Source organism: Neovison vison, chromosome 6 (genome assembly GCF_020171115.1).
Source record: "Neovison vison isolate M4711 chromosome 6, ASM_NN_V1, whole genome shotgun sequence".
NCBI classification, from domain to species: domain Eukaryota; kingdom Metazoa; phylum Chordata; class Mammalia; order Carnivora; family Mustelidae; genus Neogale; species Neogale vison.
In genome coordinates, this window is record NC_058096.1 from 212,565,713 (window position 1) to 212,582,013 (window position 16,301).

At 62.1% G+C, this 16,301-nt stretch overlaps 1 protein-coding gene across 2 annotated transcripts; it reads right to left on the reverse strand.

The window, feature by feature from the left end:
* Positions 1–116: 116 nt before the first annotated feature.
* Positions 117–14,876, reverse strand: SSBP4 (single stranded DNA binding protein 4). 2 transcript variants are annotated; one of them, XM_044253895.1, is made up of 18 exons: positions 14,520–14,871; positions 8,172–8,244; positions 7,739–7,800; positions 7,567–7,651; positions 3,926–4,015; positions 3,369–3,434; positions 3,084–3,143; positions 2,929–2,998; positions 2,709–2,776; positions 2,555–2,622; positions 2,209–2,254; positions 2,070–2,105; positions 1,907–1,961; positions 1,745–1,815; positions 1,572–1,650; positions 1,132–1,160; positions 861–968; positions 117–490 (listed from the first exon to the last, which is right to left on the reverse strand). In XM_044253895.1, exons 1-18 carry the CDS (start codon positions 14,576–14,578, stop codon positions 461–463), a joined length of 1,155 nt encoding a protein of 384 aa, XP_044109830.1. In that variant the 5' UTR covers positions 14,579–14,871; the 3' UTR covers positions 117–460. The 2 variants fall into 2 exon arrangements, with proteins under 2 accessions (XP_044109830.1, XP_044109831.1); XM_044253896.1 differs by lacking the exon at positions 3,369–3,434 and having other exon boundaries at positions 14,520–14,876.
* Between the last annotated feature and the right edge of the window lie 1,425 nt (positions 14,877–16,301).

Consider the following 16,301-nt stretch of genomic DNA (forward strand, 5'->3'; position numbering starts at 1 on the left):
GACTCCTACCTACCCTTCCCAAACTGATGCCCCAGCTCAGAACCCTGAGGCCTCTGCCTTAACCCCTGATGGGAGGACGTGGCCACAAGCCACAGCGAAGAAATCTGGAGACCAGATACCAAAAACCAAAACCAAGTTACATTTATTGATGGGGCCCACCCCTGCCGTCCAGGGGAAAGGAGGTCCCCAAGAATCCCCCAGGGACAAAATAGAAATAGCGGGAAGGGCCTATACAGGAAAGAACGTCTCTGAGGTCCTTGCGTTTTGTTTTTTTATAAAATGCGAGTCCTTCGTGTGGGGCCTCCAAGCTGTCCAATCCTTCAACTGGATGGAGTACAGTCGCCCGAGGTGTGATCTCAGACCCTCACCCAGCAGACTGCCCCAGGCCCTGGACCTTGGTCCCAGGCAGGGGCACTGGGCAGAAGCCGAGGCCGGCAGTGGGCAAGGGGCTGCTGCCCCATCACACGCTCATGGTCATCCCGGGCGAGTACTGCGGAGAGACGAGGGGGTGGCGCGCGGAGGCAGGCTCAGCTCTGGCCTACGCTGGGACCCGCCCCCCGGGGAGAATGGGGGACGGGGCGGGGCGGAGGGAGGGGAAGAGAGGAGTGGCGATGCGTGGGGAGACTGCCCTGGGGTGCGGGTCCCAGGATGGGGTGGGGACAGGGAGGAGGGCCGGTGAGATTAGGGCGGGAGTGGGGGAGGAAAAGAGAGGGGAGGGGAAGGATGCCGCGGCCGCCCCCCCACCTGGCCCGCCGCGGTCACGGTCTTGCTCTTGCCCCCCGGCCGCCCCGCCGGGGCCTGCCCGCCAGGCCCCTCCGGCCCGACGCCGCCGCGGGGGGGGAGTCGACGCAGTCGCTTACGCTTTCGCTCGGGAACGGGTGCAGGAAGGTCCCGGCGGCCGCCATCTCGCCGTCGTCCCGCGGGGTGCCCGGGGCGTTGCTCAGGCCGGCCACGGCGCCGGGGGAGCTCTGGGGGCGGCCGCGGTCAGCGTAGGACTTCCCGCCCCGTGGGGCCGGGCCCTGCCTACCGTTCCGCCCAACCCCGACTAGGCCTCCCAGCTCTGACCCAGCCTGCATCCCCGCACCCAGGGAGTCCCAGGTCCCGCCCCCACGCAGGACCGCGGCCCCTCACCTTCGGCAACCCGTCCATATCGCCCGAGCCTGTGGACCAATAGACCACGGACCGTGGCTCAGATGTGCCTGCGACAGGCCAGCACCAATGCCGCGCTCCCCCCCAGCCCAGGGTCAACTAACCCCTGACTGAACTTGCTGCGTGGCCCTACCTCCGTCCCTGGGCCCAGCCCGCTGGGACCCCGCTGGGGGTCTCGGATGGAGGGTCAGGACAGGGGTCAGTGATGGCACTCTTGATTTAGTTGCTGGAGCTCCCCACACCCCGCACACCTTCCGCCACTTCCCCCCTCGCAGCCCCTGCCAGTAGACTTGGGGCGCAACCGGGATGCCAGCAGAGAAACTAGGGGGAGGGGGCAGGAGCATCCGCCAGGGGGCGCAGAAGGCTGGCAAAGTAGCAGGGGTGGGGAGAGAGGTGTGTGTCTCCTCTCAACGCCCACTCACCCAGGGATCCGTTCACGTGGTGAGGTTCCATCGCACTCATGGCCGCCATGGGGCCCTCCGGACCAGGGCCGAGCGGGAACTGCGGGCAGGGGGCAGCGTGGGACTAGGGCCATCAAATCCCCAGCGGGGCCACCGCCTACCTCAACACCCACCCTGGAACCCCCACAACTCACATTAGCCCTGCCGGCGCCCGGCCCAATAGGGTTCATGATAGTGTACATGTTCTCGCTGGAGTTGGTGGAGTCTGGGGGAGATACCGGGGCGTAAGGGGAAGGGCTGCAAGGAGTTCTCCGGGAATGCACACCCCTCCCTGTACCCCGCCCAGGCTGTAGCACCTCCAGGGCTGGGCATGATGGGTGTTCCAGGGGGCCCACCTCCTCCTGGGGGTCCCTGCACAACGAAGGAGACAGAAGGTGAGAAAGACCCCCCCCATCTGCCAACCACCCCCCCTGCCCCTTGGCTCAAGTGGCCCAGCCACTGCGTCACTCAGTCACTCACCGTGTAGCTGCCGGGGGAGGAGGAGGAATAGGGAATCTGGGGAGAAGGGCAGCCATGAGAAGTTGCCCCGCTGTACCCCCACACCGCTCATCTGCTCATCCACCCACCACCCTCCCGGGGCCGCCAGCCCGCCTCTCACCGAGTTTCCACTGGGGCTGGCCCAGGGGCCTCGCACTCCAGGGCCCCTAGAAGACACAGTGGGTGGACCCCAGGGTGAGGCCAGGTGGTATACAGCCCCCCACTACACATTTTGTGACCTCCCCCACTCTGCCCCACGGGCCCCCAAACAGGGCCGCAGAGCAGCCCATGTTGGCTGAGAGTTGGTACCCAGGGATGGATTGCAGTCAGCCTCCGAATCCCATCCTATCACTCACTGGCCTTTGGGCCTCAGTTTACCCCCCAATACAGAGTAAACCACCAGAGCGGTTGTGCACACTGAGTATGCCCCAGCAGCGTCAGCCCATGAAGCTGGGTGCTGGCCTTACATGTTCATGGTGGGCAGGCCCGGGCCGGCGAGGGAGTTGGGTGGGGGCCGCATGCCACCTCCGTAGCTCTGGGAAGGCAAAAGCATGGTGAGTGCAGGCCAAGATGTCCGGGAAAGCCCTGGAAGCGCACCCTCTCTCCTGGCCCAGCCCTTACCTGGGGTCCAATGCTGGCCATGCCCCGTGGAGGTGTCACTCTCTGCATCGGGCCCAGGCTAGGATGCCCTGGTGGGGAGGAAGGCAGGAGGAAGGGGGCTCAGGCCAGGAATACTCCCCAGTGTGGACATGCACTGGAGGAGGGTGGTTCTGCACCAGCAGGCAGCAGGGACAAGGAACTTGGAGCGGAGGGTGGCAGCAGCGGGAGCTTCCCTACTCACCCTGAGCACGTGGGGAGGGTTCCATGGTGCCAGGGAGGAGGGGCTGGGAGCCGGGGAGCCCCACAGGAGGCTGCAGAGGGGGTGTGGCAGCACTGAGCGTGGGTACCCCCACGCTGGCCCAACTCCTGCCCCCCCTCCCCTCATCCCTCTCTCACCTGACTCGGCATCCGCAGGGTGGGCCGGGGGCCCCCTGGGAACCGCGGTGACATGAAGGGCTGGAAGAGGTGGGCCGGGGATCAGCACCTCCCACCGCCCGCTCACCCCCCAAAGCTACCCCATTCCTTCAGCCACCCGGGCCCCCAGCCTGGACAGCCCCCCTCCTCCAGGACCAGCCAGCAAAGCACAGCCAGCCAGTGCCCGGTGCGTGAGTGCGGTGGGGCTGGGGGCTCCATCTGCTGGGATGTGCGTGTGCAAAGGGGCAGGGCGTCACAGGTCCTTACCTGAACATGAGGCCCCATCATGGGGGCGTTGGGGTTGTGGGGGGGTTGCTGGGAGCCAGGGGGGCCCTAGGAGGACAGAACCAGGTGGGTTGGGAGGAGCGAGTTCCACCGAAGCTTCACTGTTTTCTGTGGCCCTACTGAGCGTGGCCAGGGAGGGTGAGGGGATGCCATGGAGGTGGGAGGGTGGGCCAGCCCTGTGCTCCCCCGAGGGGAAGACGGGGTTTGGAGTGAGGGGCCCTAGGGAACAGTCACAGGCAAGACCCATGGCTCAGAGAGCCATGCTCTGAGGCCATTAGCAACCAGGCCCGCACTGGCCAACCTCACAGAGACGCCTCCCTCTCCTGCCTTGGGGCCCAGCCCAAACGGTCCCACCCCTGCCCTTGCCACCAAAGCCACCACACAAATACCCACCTCCTGGAAAGCCCCCAACCCACCTGCAGCAGGCCTGGGCCTCTCCCCTTAAGATCCACCGCCCCCCACCCTCATGGCCCATGCCTTCACCCTCCAACATATGCCCACTAGAGTTGGAGAACAAGGGGCACCGGCCCTGGCTGTACCTGGAAGAAGCTGGGGGCCATGGGGCCTGCTGCCATCGCGTCGTTGGGGGCCATGCTCCCCATCACAGGACTGGGGGCCGCTACAGCACTCTGCAGGGGTGAGGAAGACCAGGAGAACTAGCTCTCGTCACTTCCTGCTGAGTGCCCCCTCCTACCTGCAAACAGCCCACTCTGCAGAACAAGGAGCCTGGGCCGTGGGATCCTCCACCCTCGTGAGGGTGTGAGGACGCCCGGAGGGTTCTCTACATGAAGGAGGAGCCGCTGCCCCTGTCCCCAGCCCGGTGTCAGCTGCCCCGACTCAGGGCTGCTCCTTTGTCCTCAAACCTGCTGTGTGGACACAAGCTTTGCCTCTTGGCAGCACCCAAGACACTGGCAGTGGTCGGGGCCCTGCCTGATGCCGCCCACAGCCCAGGGAGGAGGCCAGAGACCTGGGGATCCCGGCTCCTAAGGAGTCAGTCCCAAGCCTGAGGATTCTGGGGGTCTGAAGATGCCAACAACCCAGGACCTCCGTGGGCACGTGCCCCCCGCATCTGGCACGGCTCGCTCTTCCCATCGGAATTTCACCTCAGACTAGTGGGCGCGTCATCCCTGACTCTAGCCCCAGCCCCACGTGCCCCAGGTTCTCCTGGCTGGGAAGACGGACTAGCTGGACTCCCAGCTCTGCCCAAGACACCCAAATAAACAGAAATCAACTGGCAGCTTCAAGGTGAACCTCCCTCCCAAAGGGCTCCTCCCGGGAGCTGCGGGGGCAGAGAACCCCCCCTTCCAGTCAGGAGGGGGAGGAAGAGCAGGACTAGGGGGCGGGGTGTCCAGGCTCCAGACCTCTCTTCAGTTGGAGGAGGGGAGAAGACCGGGTGCTAGACAGGGGAGTTCCCATGTCAGCCAAGGGTGGAGATGCTGGTGGCAGGCCAGAGCTGGCAGGGGGACAGGCTGACAGGCCACTTCCTCTGGTAGGTTCCAAGTCCCAGGCTTGTCTGCCTTTGGGAACAGAGGAGGGAGGAGGGAAATGGAGGCCTAGTCTACAGGGTAGAGGGAACACATTAAAGGACAGGGAAGGAGGACTCTGCAAGGACTGAGTAAAGACAGTACTTCTGTGGGGGCCCCTCCTCTCTTGCCTGCTGGATCATCTGCACCCACTCCACCCCCAACGGGATCTGAGAGGGAGGGGATGGTCTGCTTGGGACACAGCTCTTCCCGGGACTGACCCAGCCATCACATGGGGATGCTCAGGAATTTGTAAAACTGCAGCCACTTGGGCTCAGAGAAGTGAAGCATTTTGCCCACAGTCACAAAGCATTTCCTGCTCCAAAGAAGCAGGGAGAGGGCCCCTTGGCTGGGTCAGAGCAGGACCCCTGGAGACATACTCCTCCCCTTGGGTATTGCAAGCTGCCCCTTCTCAAAGATCAACCTCCAAAGGTCTCCTACCCAGGTCCCAAGCTGGGGGGGCGGGGGACACGCCTTCCCTGGCCTATGGTGACTGAAAACAATCCTAGGGCCCATCACCAACCTTTTGAAAGCCCAAGAGATCCTAGGAGTGGGGGGATAAAGCTCTCACACCCTCCAAACTGCCAGGTCCGCCCTGCCTCCACCCATTCCCCGCCAGGGACACACACAGCCTGACAGCTGGAGCGCCTACTGTATTCTCAAAGGCGCCTGCCTCAGTGGCTGAAGGAGGCACTTCTGAGCCTTCAGTCTGTCAACTCCCCTCAACCTACCCCACAGAGAGGATGGGAGAGCAGTCCCCCCTTTGGAGCCACAGCAGGCGCCAAAGCATTTCCTGGTCAGGAGGGGGGGGCAGCCGCTCTCTGGGCTGCCAATGAGGTGTGGGGGCAGGAAGAAGATGGGGCACCCCTCACTCACTGGGGCTCCCCAACTCTAGGCCCAGAAAGCTTCATACAGGGCCCACCCTCAGTGGCGGGTGGCCTGCGCGAGACCCCCCCCCACGTCAATCATCCACCCGGAGACGCCCTGGCCCATCCCGCGTTGCTATGACGATGGGTTGGGCGCGCTAGCGTTTCCTGGAGACGCCACAGTCGGCTGCCGGGAGGGGTGAACTGAGCCCCCACTCGGAGGGGGCCCCGACCATGCGTGGGAGGCAAGCACGGTGCTCCCCCAACGTTAGAGCAGAGGCCGGGCAGGATGTGCGCCCGCAGCTACAGGGAACCCGTCACCCGGGGCCGGGGCGCTCCCTTCCCCCCCACCACACCCGCTGTGCCCGCACTATCTCCCCCGACGCACTCCGCTGCCATGGTAACCGTCGCGCTCCCAGAAGCGCGCTCCCGCCGACTGAGCTCTGCCTTCCTGCCCTCCCCAGAGGGGCCCGGAGAGGCCGCTAGGGGGGAGGGGGGGAGGCGGGCAGAGGAGAGGCCGGGGTAGGGGTGGGGAGGGAAGGGGGCACCAGCAGGCTGGGAGGGGGCTAGGGCCCGACTGGGAATAAGCGCCCACACGGAGTCATGCACACACACAGCTCAGACACCCCTGGAGCCCCATTCTGGCAGAAGAGGGACGGGGGTGGGGGGCGGGGGCGGGAGGGAATCTTAGGGGCAGTGGAACCCAGTGGGGACCCGGGCTCCCATGCACACTGCACAACAGGTGCGGAGCGGATTCCGGACATGATGGCTACCCCTCGTGGACTGCACCCCGGCTCTAGAAAGGCCGTCACTTGCGGGGTCGGGGGAGGAAGCGCTTTTTGTGGTGAGGCGGTGCACGACCTTGACCAATTGCAGGGCGATTGGTCGGCGGGACCGGCCACGCCCTGGGAGGCCCGAGAAGGCACAGCAGGGCGGACTGCTCAGGCAGTGAAGCCGGCAGCTGTAGGAGAGTGGGTGCACAAGGGGGGGCGCGGGGGGAGAAGGGAGAACTCGCTTAGAGCTGCACCGCCCCTAGACGCCAGCTGAGCTGCTGCTTCCCCCTTGAGTGGGCCCGGAGGCCCCAAGCCCTTCCTGCCCAGCCGCAGACTTCTCTGAGAAGCCAGGTGGCCAAGCCCCACAGCCAGGACGAAGAGGATAAAGGCAGGGGCAGCCATCTGCTCCCCATGACGACGAGATGCCACAGCCCTTTCATGTTATTCCCCTCCTCTCCGGATAGGCCTTGGACCCGCACTCAACCTGGACGGAAACTGAGGCCAAAAAGGTGGGGTCAACAGCCCCAATCACCAAGCAAAGTCAGGAAGTCTGTCTGTGCTGGGCCTCTACTGCTGGAGGGTGCCCCTGCCCCTTAGCCAAGCCCATTGCCCCAGGGGCTCAAAAAGGCTGGGGTGGGAGGGGCTATGCCATGGTGGGCCCACCACCACCACCACCCCACCCCAGGGCAGATGGGGAGGCAGAGCTCCCCACTCCGGGCTCCCAAGGGATTCAGATGAGGAGGAGGTGAGGTAGGGCTGGGGTCAGGAAGGTGGGGGGTGCTGTGGGGACCCTCAGGAGCTGGGTGCAATGGAAGGAGCCTCCCCCACCCCATGAGTGACTCTAGACTGAGGGCATAGGGAAGCCCCGGAAGTGGCCAACATCCCAGATTAAACCCCAACACCAGACCCACCTGCCCACCCCAGCCAGCCTCAGGCCGTGCAGGCCCCCAAGGCCCCAGGCCCTGAAACTGGCCCATGCCCAAGAGCCCTGATCCAGGTCCATGGGGCAGGGACTCACGTAGTCCTGGAAGGCCTTGGCCTCATTCGAGTGCTCACACGCCTCTCTGCGGTCAGGTGCTGCACAGTACAAGTCCCAGAACACGCTGTGGGCGGCAGGGGGGGGGGACGATGGTTTCCCTAGGCATCCCCACCCAGTCCCCCTCCACACCCCCCACCAGCCCCACACGCACCACCACCAGGAATGCAGGAAGCCTGGGGGCTCCCCCAGTGTAATGTTCTTCTCCCATCGGATCTGCAGGGGAAAAGCAAGTTGGTGAGGGGGACCTGCTGCCCAGCCCTGCCTGACCTCTTCCAACGCGAGGCAGCCCCAGCCCAGCCTGGTACCTGGGGAATGGGGAACCAGCCACCCCAAGCAAGGGTGCGGGGCAGGGGACAACCGGGTCAGGGGCAGAGAAGTGGGCACAGATCCTCAGATGGCCAGACAGATGCCCTGATCCCAGCCCACGGACCCTGACCCCCCCAGTCCTCAGTCCCCAGAGCCAGCAGAGGAGCAACCCAACCCCACCACGGGAGCTCCAGTGGAAGGGGGTGGAGAGGATGCCAGGGTATGGGTAGTAAGGAAGGACCCTGCCTGGGGGGCTCTGCCTGGCAAGGCTGGCTTACCTCGGAAAGGAAGGTCTGGGCTGACTTCTGGGCGCCGACGTGCAGCAGGTACTCGTACACATAGAGCGCCAACCTGCAGGCAGGATGCCGACCGGCTTAGGCTCTCCGGAGGCCTGCAGCTGTCGCCACAAGCCCCTCCCCAAGGGTCCCCGGGAGAGGCCTCGGTGAGCCCTTTCGTGACACCATCCTCAGCCTCACTCACTGCCCCTCACTGGTTCCCCAACTGCCCCCTGCCATCTCTCGCACCCTGACGTGACGCCTTCATCAGGTGCTCAGTCCCGCCAGCTCCTACACATTCATCCACACCGAGCCACAGGCCCTTCCTCTAGGCAGCACTCCTGCAGTCCCCGACCCCTGACTTGCAAGCCACCCATTCTGCTCGGTTCCACATCCCCTCGTGGGCCAAGTCCTGGCCCTGTCCTCCCAGTGTTGAGACCCCAGAACAGCCTTCATCGGCCAGGAGAAAGGGCTCCTGAATGTCACTCCAGATTCTACCCTGGGTGGGGTCTCCCAGCAGGTACCTGAGGCCATGTGGCCAGGGCCCAACACCTAATTTCCTTCTGGCTTTCTCTGCTAGGGAAAGAAAGGTGCCCTCTAACCTGAGGTCTTCCTCCTCCAGATGCCCCCATAACCCCATTTTCTTTTTCAGGTCAAGAGCCCATCTACCCATGGTGGCCATGACCCAGCTCCACCAGCCCCGCAGGAGTAGTATGGACAAGTGAGGGCAGGTGAGGGGCCACGGGACCGGTGGTGCCACTTGGCTGCCATGGCACTGCCTTGTGGAAACACAGTGCCCAGTACTCCTGGATGGACCAGGCTGGCAGCTACCTGCCCCTAGAACACAGCCACCTTCTGACCAGCAGGGTCCTCCACAGGCCACATAGGAATGCTGGGCCGTCTACACCATCTTCCGAGCCTCCACATCCTTGGCCCTGACACCCCTCCCTCATCAGTCCTCCCCACCAGCAAGCAGAAAAACTTCCTGCCTCCTGGGGTCACCCACTTCCCAACTATCCACAGTTACTGGCCCTTCCCAGTGCTCCCAGGAACCTACTGTCCATCCAGGCCCCACATAGGCTGAGAGGGTAGGGTCTAGATTCAAGACCGGGGGGCTCCCCAAGGGCTGCCCTGAGCTAGAAGCCCTTCCAGGACGTCTCTCCACTCAGTTGGCCACCCTTCCCTGGCTGAGGGCCCCATCCTAAAATAACCCTGCTTTGACTCATGTTCCTGTTCTCTCCCACCTTCCCAGCCAGGCTTCTTGGTCCTCACATATCCACTCCCCATCAGATCACCCCCCACTTCCTCAGCTCCCCTCAGAACTTGAGGAGGCAGTTCTTGCCATTCTGTCCCGGCCCCTGCTCCCTGCTCCCCACCACTGCTTCTGCTCTTACCCTGGATCCTCTTCCTTCCTCTACCTGTTTTCATTCATTCAACACTCGCCCCAGCACATTCGTGCAGTATACGTTACAGACACATGAACCCCTGGAGGCTACCTGAGGAGTTCTATGGTAGGCAGGAAGGTAGTGCGTGCTAGGGGAGGACAAGAAGCAGATGTTTGAGGGACTGGGGTGGGTGAACCCAGGGCAAGGTGTGCCCCCCAGCTCCCATTGCACCAGATGAGTTGTGACAGCCACCGACGGGACAGGGCACAGCAGGGCATAGCTCATGGTGGTCCCGCCGCTCCAGGTGTGGGTTTTCCTCAAGACCGGCTGTTGACTCGGCCACATGATCACACTGCTCTCTCAGCCTCCCTGGCCCCACAGCCTCCAGGTTTAGCTGCCCAACTCACTGCTAGGATTCTCTTCCTTTTCAGAGGCTTCCTGAGCCTTCAAGTGGTCTGCATCTGCTGGCCCAGCGTCCATCAGTGAAGGAACCACGGGCTGAAGCAGAGCCAACCAGCCCAGGCCTGCCCGTCCCCTCCCCCACCCTCTGGGCAAGGAGAGAGGCTGACGAGAGATCCAGCCAGCCCCTCACCCATTCTGGGGGTCACTGCAGGAAGCAGGAAAGTTTGGGGGTGAGATGCCCAGAGATAAGGGAGTAGGATGGGATGGGGGAATCAAGCTAGGCAGGTGTAGGGATAGGGCCAGGGAGACCGCAGTCTTGCCCTTTGGGCATTCTGGCTCGGAAAGCTTCCTGAAAAAGTGACCCTTGGCTCCTACCACATCCACCAAGGACTCAACACCGCCAGCCATCAGGTCCTCCCACGCCTCCCTTTGCCCTCAACTGTTCAGAGGTGGCATGTGACCCAGGATGCAGGACCTCACTCCTGCCTGCTCCCCTTCCCCCTCCACTAGCCCTGCCCCAGCTCAGCCCTGGGCCCTAGCTTCTCTGGGTAGCGTCCTCTCCCGCTTTGATGACATCTTTGTGCAGTTGCCCAAACTCGCGGTTCACGTGACATCTTCAACATGCTTCAACAGGGGACTATCTTCAACATGCTCCCCACCAGCTTCTTCCCTTTCCACCTCTCCTGTCCCATCTGACTTGGGTAGTCTGGCCTTGACTCATAAAAAGATACACGGGTGCATGACTATCCACCCAGCCATCCCCCTGAGATCACTGCACTTACCGAATGTAGGGAAAAATTTTAAGGAAAACACTCTCTCTTCTGCTTTGGAGCCCTCCTCTTGCCTTCTCTACCACACTGGGTCCAGGCCACTACCACCTCTTGCTTGGATTTCAACAGGGCTCCCCCAGGGGCTACTCTCTCCCCAGGCTCTAGAGTCTCCACATACACATGTACCCTACAGCACTCCTTCAGTCCTTCCAATGCCCCAGCACACGTACAGTGGCCCCCCCCTCCACCCCAGGGCCTTTGCACAGGGAGTTCCCCCACTTGGGGCACTTCCACCTAAAAACCTATGTGGCTCAAATGTCACCTGGCACAATCTTCCCTGTCACACCTCACCTCCACTTGCCCCATCCACCCTCCAACCTCCTTATTTATCCCCTTCGGACACAGGTCTCTCTGCTCACTGCCTGCAGCTCCTTCTGAAACAGCTTTGGGAGGGCAGGGACTTGGTCTCTTTAGCTCACCACTGAACTTACAACTGCACCCGGGGCTTCTTGCGCCCCTAGCTACCCCAGATGAATGAACAAACCAACATGGGGACTCCCTCCTGCGAGGACAGGATTGACACAGGCAGTCAACTGGTAAGCACCAGTAAAAATCAGCTTAGTATTTTGATGTTAAGGATTTGGAGTTTTATCCCCAAAGCAAAGAGAAGCCAGAAAACATTTTAAGTTTTGTTCGTTTCTCTTAGGTGTTTGTACTCTCATTTTTACCAGGATAGAGTCTCAGGGAAGGACTGTGAGCTGTTTTGTTTTGAGGAAAAACTTTTGAAGCCTGGACATTAGACCATGCTGTTTGAGACACGCAGGAGCCTCCCACCTGAGGTGTCCCGTCCAGCCCTGATCTCAGTTACAGGGAAGGGCCTGGGCTCTGAATCCAAATCCTGGCATTCCCACCCCTAACCAGGTTGGCAAATAACCTGTGGAACAAAGAGCACACTCATGGGAGGGGCTTCTGCTGTAAGAGTAACCTAGAGGATATGGGGGAGTGTCCCCAGACCCCAAGTGTTCACAGGAAGAAATGCACGCGGGGTTGCTCAGGTGACAGAATGTGGCCCGACCACTGTAATGAGCAAGAACTAAGGCAGGGGCGCCTGGGTGGCTCAGTGGGTTGACCCTCTGCCTTCTGCTCAGGTCATGATCTCCGGGTCCTGGGATCCAGCTCTCCATAGGGCTCTCGGCTCAGCAGGGAGCCTGCTTCCCCCTTCCCCTCTGCCTGCCTCTCTGCCTGCTTGTGCTCTGTCAAATAAATACATAAAATCTTTAAAAAAATAAAGAACTATGGCAGGTAACAGAGGTTCTGAGCACTAGTACAATGTCCTCCTCCTGCTTAAAGCCTCTGGACTTGCTCCTGGGGGCTGGGAGACGCCCTCTACTCAGGGCCTTGTATCCCTTCCCAACAGAGGGACACTCCAGCCCACACATTTCTTTCCCCAAGCCCCTTCAACCTGCTACCCTCAAGGCCAGGCCTTCAGGTGTTTCCTCACCATCTGCCTGGCAGCCTCTATGCTTGCCCCTTCTCCCAGCCAGTGGCGTGGGTGATGACCCCCACTCACAAATTCGCCCTCTGTCTTCTTCCTCCTGTTCCTTCCCTTTTCTCAAGCCCTTCCTTGGAAGCTTCCCTGTGTCCCCTGGCTCTGCTCAGCCTCCAGAACTCAGTTCAGGGGTTCTTTTCTCAAGAACCTTTCGCTCATTTGCCCTTCAAACAAGGATGCCCACAGCCACACCTGGAAGCCCGGCAAGAGACAGAGCAAACACAAGGTGATTCCCTCACCTGCTGGGCTACGGAACGAACTACCTGTGGTCAGGTGCCCCTTCTCAAACCCAATCCCAGCAAAAAACACAACACACCAACCACGGTTGTCATTTACAGAACTATTTAAACCTACCTGGCAGGACTTCACATCGGCAGAACCTCTGGGGCCACAGAAGAAAGGATATAAAGGAGACTAAGGGGACTTCCACTAACCCTGTGACCTTCGTCCTCTTATTTAAAAAGCCTCGAAACCAAGGACCAAATGCAAGTGCTAGTTAGTCCTGGGTGGTAGATGCCCTCCAGGCTGCCCTGTAGGCTGGGAGTGTTTATTATTGGATTCACCATCCACGCACCCAGCAGGTACTCAGTCCATTTCTGGGGCAGGCTGTCCCAGACCTAGTGCTGAGATGAGGAGCAAGAAGTGGGCCCAAGACAGGGACCCGGTAAGGAAGAAGAGCAGGAGGAGGCAGGACTGCCAGCCGGGAGAAAAACAGCACCACAGAGGGGCACCTGGGTGGCTCAGTCGTTAAGCATCTGCCTTTGGCTCAGATCATGATCCCAGCGTCCTGGGATCGAGCCCCACATCAGGTTCCCTGCTCCTCAGGAAGCCTGCTTCTCTCTCTCCCCCTTCCCTGCTTGTATTTCCTCTCTCACTGTCTCTCTCTCTCTGCCAAATAAATAAATAAAATCTTAAAAAAACAAAAACAAAACAGCACCACAGAGCTGAGGACCTGAGCAGTGTAGCCTCCCCACACCCCCATTTCACAGAGGAAGAAACCGAGGCCCGGAGACAGGAAGTGGCTCCGCTGGTGGCTGCCTGTATGGGGTGCCCTCCCTGCAGCCTCTCACCCCTGTCCTTGTGAGAATCCTACAAGGCCGGTTGTCCATATTTCAGAAACCGATGCTCAGAGCAACCAGCCATCCTCTCCAGGGTGCCCTCCCCCCTCCTGCCTTCTGAGATCTCTCCCGCGCCCCAGACCCAGAGACCTCCCTCAGCAGATCGCTTCCTCTCCAGGGCTCGGGCACCCCCACGGATGAAATACGGGATGTGACCATCTGGTGTTTTCTAAACTTTCTTTAGCAGCAGAACCCTATCTCCAAACCAAGGCTCTGATGGGACCCTCTCGAAGAAATGGACAAGCCCAGGACGGGTCTGGTCACCCAGGGGGGCTGGAAAACAGGCACGACGGGGCCTTTAGCCCCCGCAGGAGGTGTTTTTGCAGCAGATTGCAGAGTCCTCCCACTGTGAGCCGTGTGGCCTCCCCAGGGGAGCCACCCAGCAGCCAGCTCGGGGCTGGGGCCGCCAGCCCTCACGCCCTCTCCTCGCGTAAGCTCTTCCCGACGTGCAGGGGTCCCCAACTGGTCAGAACCCCACCCCACCCCATCCACGGCCCCAGCAACTTCGCTGGACACCGGGAGATGCCGCTCCCGGGCGCGACCTCGCGCACACGCGCGTCCGCAAACTAGCGCACCCAAGACTCGACGGTCGGGGAGGTCGCGCGCCCCCTCAAATCCTGCGCCCTCGAGTCTCGCGCGCCCCCGCAATGTCGCGACCCCTCCAGCAGGTCGGGTCTCCGCCACCCTCGGGATTCACGCGCCCCCTCAGATCTCGCGAACCTCGGGGCTTCCCGCGCCCCTTCAACTCTCACGACCTCTCGGCTCTCGCGCACCCCGCCCCCTCCAAACCTCACAACTCCTTGCGCCCCTCGCGCCCCCCAGAGTCTCACGCGCCCCCTCAAATCTCGCGAACTCTCAAGCACCTCACATGCCTTCGATCCAGCACGCTCCCACATATCTCGCGACCCCTCGAGCCCCTCGGGCCTCACGCGCCCCTCAAATCTCGCGCCCCTCGGGTCTCGCGCGCCCCCGCAAATCTCGCGACCCCTCGAGCGCGCTCGAGCCCCGCACGCCCTGCCCCCGCGCCCACGTGCCCCGCGCGGTGCCCGCAGGCATTGGGGCCCACGGAAGCTGCGCGGCCGCCGAGCCCCGCCCCCGGCTCCCGCGGCCCCTGCCCACCGACTCACTTCTCGCGGGCCTGGCTGTCGGAGGGCACGGCCGAGCCCTTGCCCCCCTTGGCGTACATGCTGCTCGGAGCCGCCGCCGCCGCCGCCGCTGCCGCCGCCGGGGCCCACACCTGTCAGGCGGCACCGCGGGCCGCGCTAGCGGTCGCCATAGCTACCCCGCGCCCCGGGCCTCACCGCCCCGAGCCCCGCGCGGGCACCGCGGGCATCGTCCGCGCGGGGGAGCTCCAGACTGCCAAGGCGGCGGCGGCGGCGGCGGCAGCGGCGGCAGCTCCAGCTTCAGCTCCAGCCACGGGTTTTATTTTCTTCCTCTCTTCCCTCAGCGCGGGCTGTTCCGGGAAGCGCGCGCCCCCTCCTCCCGCCGCGCGCGCCCCCGCCTGCCGCCTCCCTGCCGCCCGCGGGCGCCGCTCTTAAAGGGGCGATGGCGGGCGCGCGGATGGGTCCCTCTGTGGGGACCGTGGGCCGGGCGCGCACGCGCAGTGCCCGCCGCGGGAGGGGGGGCGGATACACACACGCAGGCACGGGTGGGGACGGCCACCTGGGGACACGCAGCAGGATACAGTCGATCACGGCTACACGCACACTCCCTCAGATAGGACCAGTCCCCCAAATTGTACGCCCAGGAACACAGCCACACACAGTTGCAGCTACACTCTCGGACACCAAACTACACACATAGATCCACACAGCTCCTGGAACAACCGGTGAGAGTTCCATAAAGCAATAGGCAGTCACAGGGGGTACCACGCCGCAGAACTACCCCCACGCAGCTTGAGAGGGAACGCCACACCCAGGGAAACGTTGTCATATACACAGAGGTATACACAGTGGCTATCAAACAGCAAAACACAGATCACCACTCACATAGACACACAACCAGAGAGACACACTGAAACTCAGCTATGCTGCAGCTTCAGACAAGCTGTGGAAAGAGTCCATTCAGCTACTTACGATCACCCTGGGCCACACGGTCACCCTGGGGAACATAGTCACAGCCTACCCGGGGCTCCACGCACAGACCTGGGGTCTCCCAATGCCATAGATGAGTCAGTGTCACAGTCACATGGCTTGTGGACACTCACACACATGCAACACAAAGACAACCACACGGGGGATACCTGGGTCACATCCTGGGAGCCACCCTGCCTGGCCCCACAGTCACACCCTCTGTCAATAGTAGCCCCCGGGTGATTGTCAACTGGGTCATTTCTTTCTTTTTTTTTTTTAAGATTTTATTTATTTATGGGGGGGGAGAGAGTGAGCACAGGCAGACAGAATGGCAGGCAGAGGCAGAGGGAGAAGCAGGCTCCCTGCTGAGCAAGGAGCCGGATGTGGGACTCGATCCCAGGACCCCGGGATCATGACCTGAGCCGAAGGCAGCTGCTTAACCAACTGAGCCACCCAGGCGTCCCAACGGGGTCATTTCTTGCTGCCATTTCTCAACTTTTGTGTTGGCTCCTGTAAATGGGGCCCCTCCCACCTTTAATTGCCCCTCTGCAGGAGTCAGGAATCCATTCCCCCTCCTGGGGCCCTTCTCCCTCCAGAGGGTGTGAGATTGGGGGGTGGGGGGGGGCGGGGAGACAGACGCAGAGATAAAGGCCCCAGGGCAAGGGTGCTTGGAAGGGGTGGCCGCCTCTGCCCCAGACCTGCCTGCAACGAGGATGGGGGAGGCAGACCAGTTGTGATTCCAAGTCTGGATGTTTCTGTGAATACTTGACATGGGTGTTCGTTTTTCCTATGCCAGACTGCGAGTGTGTGTTTGTGTCTGTGTGTGAGCACGTGCTT

Excerpts from the sequence above, each read along its gene's own strand:
- SSBP4 (XM_044253895.1), bottom strand. The coding sequence starts at position 14,578 with ATGTACGCCAAGGGGGGCAAGGGCTCGGCCGTGCCCTCCGACAGCCAG. Across the intron at positions 3,435-3,925 it reads TGGCCCCCAGCTTCTTCCAG|GGCCCCCCTGGCTCCCAGCA; the intron begins GTACAGCCAGGG and ends CTGTCCTCCTAG. Across the intron at positions 3,144-3,368 it reads TGATGGGGCCTCATGTTCAG|CCCTTCATGTCACCGCGGTT; the intron begins GTAAGGACCTGT and ends CACCTCTTCCAG.